General features: G+C 54.4%; 2 protein-coding genes across 5 annotated transcripts in view; both read left to right on the plus strand.

Moving 5' to 3' along the window:
- LOC117287321 (unconventional myosin-XV-like) overlaps positions 1–842 on the plus strand; it is a 3,712-nt gene extending 2,870 nt beyond the window's left edge. Inside the window, exons 2-3 of the mRNA XM_033767407.1 lie at positions 182–623; positions 763–842. Of these exons, the coding sequence (XP_033623298.1) occupies positions 182–623; positions 763–842 (522 nt within the window). The remainder of the gene's footprint in view (positions 1–181; positions 624–762) is intronic.
- LOC104871512 (unconventional myosin-XV) overlaps positions 7–9,806 on the plus strand; it is a 52,641-nt gene continuing 42,841 nt past the window's right edge. For 2 of the 4 annotated variants that reach the window (XM_010637428.1, XM_010637429.1), the window contains exons 1-7: positions 7–1,369; positions 3,375–3,457; positions 4,192–4,255; positions 4,968–5,077; positions 5,396–5,470; positions 5,594–5,684; positions 9,600–9,605. In XM_010637428.1, the coding sequence (XP_010635730.1) occupies positions 1,100–1,369; positions 3,375–3,457; positions 4,192–4,255; positions 4,968–5,077; positions 5,396–5,470; positions 5,594–5,684; positions 9,600–9,605 (699 nt within the window). In that variant the 5' untranslated portion in view covers positions 7–1,099. Of the gene's footprint in view, positions 1,370–3,374; positions 3,458–4,191; positions 4,294–4,964; positions 5,078–5,395; positions 5,471–5,593; positions 5,685–9,599; positions 9,606–9,806 lie in introns of those variants that run through there. The other 2 variants (XM_033767271.1, XM_033767272.1) reach the window with 2 other exon arrangements.

The following is a 9,806-nucleotide window of genomic DNA, read 5'->3' on the forward strand; positions in this document are numbered from 1 at the left end:
TTCCCGGGGTTTGCGCCGCAGAGCTGGGACGGCCTTCGGCTTCCCTGGAGCCTCCCCACTGGTGTCGAAGAGGCGAGCCTGGCCCCCTCTGTCCTCACCCCAGCCTTCACTGAGGAACCTCCCAGGCCCAGGCTGCCTCTCGCCCCTAGGATCCCTGTCCCCTCAGCTGTCCCTCCGTCAGGGGCCATTCCAGCCCCCCTTCCCACCTCCACTTCGCCGACCTCGATCCCTGCGGGAGCCCCTGGCCCAGCACAGAGCTTCTGGGCACCTGGGCCCACCCCACTTGCCAGCGCCAGCGCTGGGTTCACCCGGCCTGCCCTTGCGACCCTCTCTGCTGGGCCACCGTCCAAGGCAGCTATCCCTCAACTTACCCTCGCGCTTCCCGCACACGTGGCGGCGCCTCAGCGAACCACCCACCCGTGCAGTAAAGCCTCGCGTGCTCCAGCCCTTCCACCGGTCTCCCAGTGCAGGCTCTTGGAGAGTGGCTGCCAGGCTCCCAGAGCACAAGGAGAGCCAACAGGAACCTGAGGATTCTGACACACTCTGGACTGTGCCCCCACTGGGCCCCAGCTGGGATGTGGGTGTGCCTCCCACCCAGCGCCCACCCTCCCCCTGGCCTGGAGGTGTGGGTAGCCTTCGTGGCTTTTCCAGGGCATCCCGGCTGCCCAAGGATCCCTTCCTTCAGCACGTGGGCTCCCTGCCATCCCCTGCTCCCCAGCCTGAGGACCCGACCTCCGACTCAACCAGTGTCTTCTTGGGCAGATACCAGGACCCAGGGCCTGGACAGCTTAACAAATCAGCCTGCTCAATTCCTGAGCATCCTGAAGAAGCTACCCGGATAGACCCTCAGGCACCAACAGATCCTGGGACTTGGATCCCAACATCTCCCAAGGATGTGGCCCCAGAGAAGAAGGTGTTAAAGCTCAGCCTCTCATACCCACTGGCCACATGTGACCAGGCAAGGGCCACATGGCCACCATGGCGCCGCTGGAAGACACTGTCCAGAGCTCCAGCCCCCTTGGCACCCACTGGGCCCCCAGGGCCCCTCCCCAAGGTGGGTGAGCAGCTTCAGGCTCGCCCTGGGCGTTTTGCAGTGGTCATGCCTCAGGTGCGAAAATTGACTTCTTTCCAGCGAGCTGGGCCTGCCACCCTGAAGACCCCAGAACAGTCAGCCCCAGAACCTGAGCATGGTCCAGAGCCCCGAGCCTACAACTTTCAGTGGCCTCACCTCTGGCTGCAGGCAAATGCCCACCTGCCCTGGCCACAAATACACACCTGTCATCAGTCTCACCTCCTGGGCCCTGGAGCTGGCTGCCTGTCCCTCAGGGGCCCCTGGGAAGATGTTGGCCCCAAAACCTGGCCGAACAAGGTATGGGACACAGGTGAAAGGGAGGGCTTGGGGATTCTGGTCTAGGAAACAGGGCAAGAGGTAGCCTGAGGAACCTGGAACAACCTTGTCAAGCTGTTTCCTGCACAGGCCTCAGTCTGCCATCTACAGGTTGGGAAAATAGCCTGGCATATTTTCTTGGGTATTGTACCAGGGATGCCCAGCACAGGTAGACATATGGCAGAGATGCAGGAAACTTCTTCTGAGCGACTTTGTGGAAGAAATCTTTTTGGTTAGGTCTAGCCTGGGCCCTGAACTGCCCTGCTCTGGTCCACCCTGGCCTAGGCAACCCCAGGTATCCTGCAGAGCTTTCAGACAACCTGAGTGAAAAGTTCAGCACTTGCCTGTCTACCCTGTCCCACTCCCACATCCCCGCTCTTGTCTTCATGCCTCCTAATGACCCCAAATTGGAGTCCTCGTTCCCCTCAGGCTCCTGCTGCCTTTTACAGTCTTCTGGTCTGAAGGATTCTGGACAAGGAGAAGGGGAGGGCTCATTACACAACTTTCAGCCTCCTCATTGCGGAGTGGGAAAACAGACCTAGAGGCTGCACAGTGGATAAGCCAGGAGATCTGCTTGGGTTCACTGACAGACACAGGGTCGGCAGCCTGCCTGAAGGGTGCCAAGCCTGTGTCTGGCTGCTCATGGTGGAATGTGATCCAATGCTGGATGGCCCTTGAAGGGGGGGGTGGTCACCGGAGCCTCCCCCGGGACACCTTGGATGGGCGGGGCAAACGGGTGGCGGGTGTTTCTCAGCCTGTTCAGAGGGTGCCCCATGGAGCAGTCAGCCAGCCGTGCCTGACAATGGCAACTGGGGCAGCCTGGCTTTTGGGGGGACCCTGGCCACGGCGACGGGTGCCCCGAACCGTATGGGCTGCAGCATTGCGGGAGCGGGGCGCAGGGCGCCCAGGGGTGAGGGGCAAGGATGCCTGGGCCCTCCTCACCCTGGAATACGTGAGTGGCTGAATTATTCAGGGTCTGTGGCTGCTGCGAGCACATGGGCAGATGGGTGGGCCTGAGGCCAAGGCTGAAAGGGTGATACCTGCGCCCTACTTAGCAGCCCTGTGATGGGCACGAAGCACACAGGGCCCCGACTGGTGTCCCCTTTCATGTCTGCCCAGGGAGGTGAGCAACTGGGATGGGAAAAGCCGAGGGTGCACATATGTGTGCTTGCAGATGCAGAGCGTTGTGTGCCCAGACACACATGTCTACCACAACCAAGCATGAAAAGCAAGCATGTGCACAAGTCTGAGCAGATATGGCATCCTGGGTGACTTGCCCGATCTCTGCATGTGCGCACACATGCGTGCACGTAAATGGGCATTGTCACTGTGGAAATTCTGCAGCCCAAAGGTGGTGTGACGACTTCCATTCTCCAGGCTCCCAGGGTGGAGCGAACCCCAGCCCTCTGCCCAGGTGCACATACTGATGGACCTTAAGGGCATGTTCCTGCGTGTGTGCGCCCCCAGCCAAGGGCCTGCATGCATATCACAGGTGTGCACAGGAGTACTGAGAGCTGCAAGGCCACCGAGTGTGAGTCCACACACAGGGGTGTAGCCCTGAAGCAGATTCCATTTTGGCCCTCCTGGAGGTTGCATGCATCAGGACACAGATGTCCATCAAGTCTTCACACAAGCAACACGTTGGGTCTGCCAGAAGGCAGGGTCTCAGCCCAGGGAGAACTGAGGTTGTGGGAGCACAGGCACATGTGTGCATGTACGTGTGTTCTTGCCCCCAAGGCAGGGCACATGGAACTCCCAGAGACTTGCCCAGGGATTTTTGGGCACTGAGGACAGACTGGAGTCTCTGTGTGTGAGGGTTGTACAAAGGATCAGTTAGACCACAGTGCTCTGTGTTGAGGAGGCCTACAGTGCTCACCAGGCCTGGCCCTGAGGTTCCCTCTGTGACAATGGGAGCAGGTCTCAGTCTGTCCAAGGCTGGGCCTCCACGGATGTGCTCCAGCCTGCCAGCCTCACTTCTCCTTCACAGATGCACTCCATCCGAAACCTGCCTTCTATGCGGAGCCATGAGCAGCCTAGGGAAGACGGTGTGGAGGATATGACGCAGCTGGAGTAAGTGAGCAGGCCTGGGGACAGTCACTGTGGGATCCCCACACTCTCGGACTGTGTTTCCTATCTATCTCCCAGAACATTTTCAGAGCCTCAGTTTCCCTGTCTATGTATGGGTGTCGTAGAATGTCACTAAAGGCCAAATATGTGCAAGTTAAAGCTCTGTGAGTCAGACAAGCCTTGTTCAAACTCCAGCCCTGTCACGTAGCAACTAGGGGACTCTGGGCACATCACTTCCCCTCTCTATGCCTATTTCTCCTCAACAAGATGGGACAGGTGGCTGTGAGAGCACTGGCATATGGGAGGTGCCCAGAAGGAGGTGAGATCTGTGCTGGTCAGCACTGTGATCCCATTACACTGACTCACCCTGCTGCCTTATAAGACCCTCCAACCCCCTGGGTAGTAGGTACAATGATTATACTCATTGGACGATAAGACACTGAGGCATCTGGGTGTGGTGGCACACACCTGTAATACCAGCACTCAGGAGGCTGAGGCAGGAGGAGCTCTGCAAATTGAAAGCCGGCATTGGCTACATAGTGAGTTCAAGGCCAGCCTGAACAGCTTTCTCAAGAACAAAACAAAACAAAAAACTAGAAAACTGAGGTGTAACAAGGTGAAGTAACTTTCCCAAGGTTACCGTCAAAAACTGAAATTCAGTCCTGTTGATAAAGGCATTTAGTGGAGAGCAGACCCCAGGTACACTATACTAACAACCTCCCTTCATGTTCTTCTAGAGACCTGCAGGAGACCACTGTGCTGTCCAATCTCAAAACCAGATTTGAACGGAACCTCATCTATGTAAGTCCCAGGGCAGGCCTGCTGCCTCCTGGAGCCAGGTGAGAAGTAAGGTTTCTCCCACCCAGCCCGGAATTATAGCTTCTTGTCTGAGCTCTGGGATTTCACCATTTTGGCACAGAATACTGCAGTCTAGCACTATGAAATTGAAAGTCCTAAAATGTCATCTGACAATGGCAGACACTAGAGACAGAAACATAGGGATGTGGAATCCAGAAACATGACAAATCCCCCCGCCCCGCGCACCCACACAACACTGGAGACCTGACAGATAAAACTTCCAGTGTCTTGGGATCCAAATAGTGGGGGTAGCCAAAGAGGTGAGAGGGAAACCCATAACCCCAGAATGACAGGACCACAGAAATTTGGGATACCCAGAAGGGACTGGCTACTCTGCATGCCCTGGGGTCTCCAACTCCCTCCCAACCCAGGCACTAAAGGTTTGACCTCCACATGAGGCAGATGTCCTGGAACCTGGGCCTGACCGAATATAAATGATACGGCCCCTTTGGCAGGATCCCCGTTGCGTGGTCCCTCCTCCACACTGCTCCCAGACGCAGCCTTTGTGGTACCTGAGCCCCATAATTAGAACACAGGAACTGTTAGCAGAATCTAGGTGGTCACAATAAGGCAAGGCAGCCAGACATCCATCCTCCTGGAAAGGGGAGGTGGGGCCGTGGGGAGCCACAGCACTGAGACCGTCATCCACCAGCAGACGTACATCGGCAGCATCTTGGTGTCCGTGAACCCATACCAAATGTTCGGGATCTATGGGCCGGAGCAGGTGCAGCAGTACAGCGGGAGGGCCCTGGGAGATAATCCACCGTGAGTGTCTGCAGGGCTGGAGGAGGGGGCTGCCCTGGGGTCTCCTGGGTCCCTCTGTAAGCTTGGCAAGTCCTAGGCTGCCCCTCAGCCATGGGGCAACTCATGGTCTCTCTGCAGACCTGGGCATGGCCCTCCCTGCAAGCCACTGTGGCTTAGGATGGGCATGGGTGTATTGCCCCCAGAGGGCAATGGGTGGACAGGATTGGCTGCTTGGCTGGATAGAGACACCCCACTGTTACCACCACCACCAACCCTGGGAGGCTTGGGAGCACATTGGCAAAGCTTTTTCTAGTGATGTCTAATGACCTGTCTTGACAGACACCTCTTTGCGATTGCTAATCTCGCCTTCACCAAAATGCTTGATGCCAAGCAGAACCAATGCATAATCATCAGGTGAGCCAGGCCTCAGGCACCTCTCAGAGCCACTGCCTCTATCCCCTTTTTAATGATGGGTTGGAGCGAACCCAGAGGAGGCAGTGAAAGGCTGAACCTCACTCTGCCCCTTTGTGTGGTCAGTGGAGAGAGCGGCTCTGGCAAAACCGAGGCCACCAAGCTGATTCTGCGCTACCTGGCTGCCATGAACCAGAAGCGGGATGTCATGCAGCAGGTAAGTCTGCCTGTTCCTTGCTTTGCCTGTCTGTCTCCCCAGGACCTTCTGTGAAGCACTCTTGCTGAGCATGCCTTATGTGCTCTCTAAGAGGGAACTCACCTCCTTGGCCGAACTTGGGCAGTGAGAAGGCTTAGTTTTGAAGCTTAGCCCAGCCCAAGGGTGCTTTTGTGCCATCCCTCTGAGGGAAGCCCTGGGGAACTGGGAGGTGGTCACACTGAGGCAAGGCAGCCATCCATCCACCCTGTGTCAGGTAGAATGGGAGTCAGCCCATTTCTCCAGCCTGGCCTCACCTTCCCAGTTATAGTCCCAAGGCCACCGTATCCTCACTCAGAGGCTATACAGCCCGTAGCCCTGAAGAGGCAGGACAGGTCCAGGGGTGATGGTGCCTGAGGTGGGGACACAGCAGATGCCAACCTGGGGGTGTCAGAGGACACCAGGCCAGATTCTGAGGTTTGCTGATAAGGAGAATGCTAAATCTTGAGAATGTCAGAAGCTTCTTCATTTCTTCAGTAAAAGTCTGTTGAGGTCCCACTATGTGCCAGGCACTGAGGAGGAGGCAGCATCAACTCAGACAGACAAATGTTCATACCCTTGTGGGAATTTCATTCTACTAGAGGAGGCAGACAGGAAAAAAATATATTAGTACCTGTAAGTACACTGTATATGTGGTGTGATAAAAATATGTTTAAACTTTTAAAAAATTAATTACAGTAATTAACACATTGCCGTTAATCTCCCTCAAAATAGTCTCTCTCACATCAAATACACTTATCTTCTTATCTTATCATTCTTTTTTTTTGAGGCAAGGTCTCACTATGTAGTTGAAACTGACCTGGAACTCACTATGTAGCCCAGGCTGGTCACGACCTCAGCGATCCTCCTGCCTCAGCCTCCTGAGTGCTGGGATTACAGGTGTGCGCCACCACGCCCGGCTTATCTCGTTGTTCTTGCCAGTTTCTCGAGCAGTTCTGGAAGTCATCTAGAGCCTCCTGTGCTGGGATTACAGGTGTGCGCCACCACGCCCGGCTTATCTCGTTGTTCTTGCCAGTTTCTCGAGCAGTTCTGGAAGTCATCTTTGTACTGTCAGGACTACTTCAAAATATTTACCTTTCGTGGTCATTTTGACTTTTGGAAAGAGCTAGGAGTTGCACAGTGCCAGATTTTGTGAATAGGGTGGATGAAAATCCACCATAATATTTTTATGGCCCACTTATCTGTTGGATGGCACTCAGCAGCAGTATTCACTATAATTTATTGTGACACTTCATAAAGACATCCACAAAAGAGGACTTTTAGCACTACTTCAGAAGCTGCCAAGAACTGTGGGATAAGTGTCTTTGGAGCGAAGACTGTTTTGAGGGGGATTAGTAGCAATGTGTCTTTCACTACAGTAAATTTTAAAAATGTAAACATTAACCATTTATTTTGATTACCTCTAATATTTGTGAAAAAGGTACTGTGTTGGGGAGGAAAAAATAGGGAGGAGGGTGAGGAGTGTTGGCGGTTGTAATTGTAACCATAGTAGCCAAGGAGTGGGCCCAAGCACATCTGAAAAAGAGCGAGGGGCCAAGGGCAGAGCACGTGCAGAGGCCCTGAGTGTGTAAGTCTGAGGCACTTAAGGGACAACGCAGCAACAGCATGGAGCCCAGATGAGGGAGGACCGGGGCTCAGGCCAGAGCAGCAGCAGTGTGTGCACTGGATCTTGATGCATATTTAACGCCAGCTAATGATCTGTAGAAGGATCAGACAAGAGGCATGAGAGTGGGCTCAATCTGAAAGTGACCCCACTGCTCAGCCTCCTAGCAGCGTGGGGGCAGGCAGGCCTGTTGAGAGTAGGGTTATAGAGAAGAAGTGCCCACTAGATGTGGAAAACTGAGGGCTGGGAAGAGAGTTGACTTGCCTGAAGTCCCAAAGCCAGACAGTGGAGGAACTGAGATTTATAGTACGTGGTAGAGAGCTGTAGGGGAAATGGCTGAGTCTGGGAGTTTCTCTACCAACACACCACAGATGTACGGACATTCTTGCCGGCAGTGTGGCTATAGAGCTCCTCTCTTAGCCATAGCTCTGCCCTGCTCTGTTATTGGACAGTCCAGATCTAGGGTCAGTTTTAGGTATGGCCGGGTCCTGGGTCTTCAACGTTGTCTGTCTTTTCCCATCCTCCCCCATGCACGACCGTCATCCTCAGTCTGTCACCCATCGATCAGCCAGATGGTGCCGTAGGACTCAAGCTCCCAGGAGGCACAGGGCTCTTTCTCATCGGACATGTTTTGGTCACGTGTCCTCATTGAAGCTAATCATGCCGTGTGGAGAATGCTTGCCCTGATTGGCTGAGGTCTGGGCCACAGTCTCTATCCCTCCACGGTTCCTCCATTCCAGCCCAGGAGTCCTCTCCTTCAGCTCCTGGTTTCGTGCCCCACCCTGTGCTGGGCAATCAGGAACAAAGAAGTGACCCAGCCACCTGCAGGTACCCTCAAGGGACTCCCAGATGAAGGAATAGTACAAGAGCACTGCTGGCGAACCTTTTAGAGCTTTCAGTGGTAACACACAGCCAGCTGCGTCACACGTGCCAAGTGCCCAGTCAGACCTTAACTCACTGAGCAACCACAGGCCAGCCCCGGCCTTTTCTGGATCTCAGGCTGCTCCTTTCCATACAAGGGGCACAGCAGGTCTGGGACTAAACAGGGTGGTGGGTGAGCAGATGGAGGAACTGGCACCACTCCCAGGATCACAGCTGTGGTTTTTGCATTGCCTGGGCCTCCCCTGCTTCCCTAACATTTCAGCCTTAGCCTCCCCAAATTCTATATTCTTGCTAGCACTTGCTTATCGTCCTCCTGTCAGGGGTCCCATTCACAGATTCTAGGATCCCTGGGCAAATCACGTCACTTTTCAAAGTCTCTGTTTAGAAAACTAATATGCAAAAGCAGTGATGATGTTAGAACTTAGTTTACGGGATATTTATGTTTTCGAAGTCATAGCACAATGGTCTGACTCATAGTCGGTGCTCAACAGATGGCTGCTGTGATCAGCTGTGGGTGCTCACCCTGGGAAGATCTGCTTATGAGATCGTTTACCCTTTTAATCCATTCAGTGGGGTTTTTTGAAAGCCTACTATGCACACTCCCTTGGAGATGCTGGAATTCAAAGGTGCATAGACTCCTACCCATAGGGGCTCTTAATCTGGTAGAAAGATAGACAATACCCAAGAAAACAGTCACAGCAGTGGCTCTTCCTTGACAAGGGTGCTGAGGGCTGAGAGGTACAGAATCTGGATGGTCAAGGAGGCCTCCACATAGGAGGTGAAGGGGCCATGCAGATGCAGACAGCACCACCTTCCAGGCGGTAGGACTGGTAGGTGCAAATGTCCTGAGGCAGGAGTATGCCTTGGTGTTGCGTGAACCATGAGGAGGGCTAGACAGTGCAAGAGAGGGGAGATGAGGACACATGAGGCTGGCCAGGGCTGGGCATTGGAGGATACAGAAAAATTGTTTTTGAGCCTGAAAAAAGTGGAAGCCATGGAGGGAATATGCCCTAACATGGGGTTTCAAAGGGTCCCCAAATGGCTGCATTGAGACAGCAGGAGAGGGCAGGTTCAGGGAGAAGATCGAGGAGCCCAGCCGACTGTTAGCCATGATGGCTCTGGGGCAGAGAGAAGACACCCCCAGAGCCTTGTGGCAGGCAGACCTCGCAGACTCCCAACACCCCAGGGCCATATTGTATGCCCCAAACTAGGACATCTGGGGTCTCTGAGGCTCACGAGTTTGCCTCACAGAGGGCTGGTGTGTTTCTCCTGGGTCCTAGGCTTCTTCTTGGTTTCCTGGGGGCGGGAGGCAGGGGAAGATGGTCAGTCTGATCAGTAAACCTCTTCTGTTCTTGTCCTCCTTTCCTTTTCCTCCTTCAATGGCACTCCTGAAGATAAAGGTACTTGGAGCATGTGTGTGTGTGTGTGTGTGTGTGTGTGTGTGTGTGCATGCTAAGCCCGTGCATGCTTGATGGTAGGCAGGGTGGGAGCGTGTGTGTGTGTGTGTGTGTGTGTGTGTGTGTGTGTGCACGCATGCTAGGCCCGTGCATGCTGTGATGGTAGGCAGGGTGGGAGCATGTGTGTGTGTGTGTGTGTGTGTG

This window comes from Fukomys damarensis, unplaced genomic scaffold (assembly GCF_012274545.1).
Source record: "Fukomys damarensis isolate Sample0158 unplaced genomic scaffold, DMR_v1.0_HiC HiC_scaffold_23, whole genome shotgun sequence".
Lineage (NCBI taxonomy): Eukaryota > Metazoa > Chordata > Mammalia > Rodentia > Bathyergidae > Fukomys > Fukomys damarensis.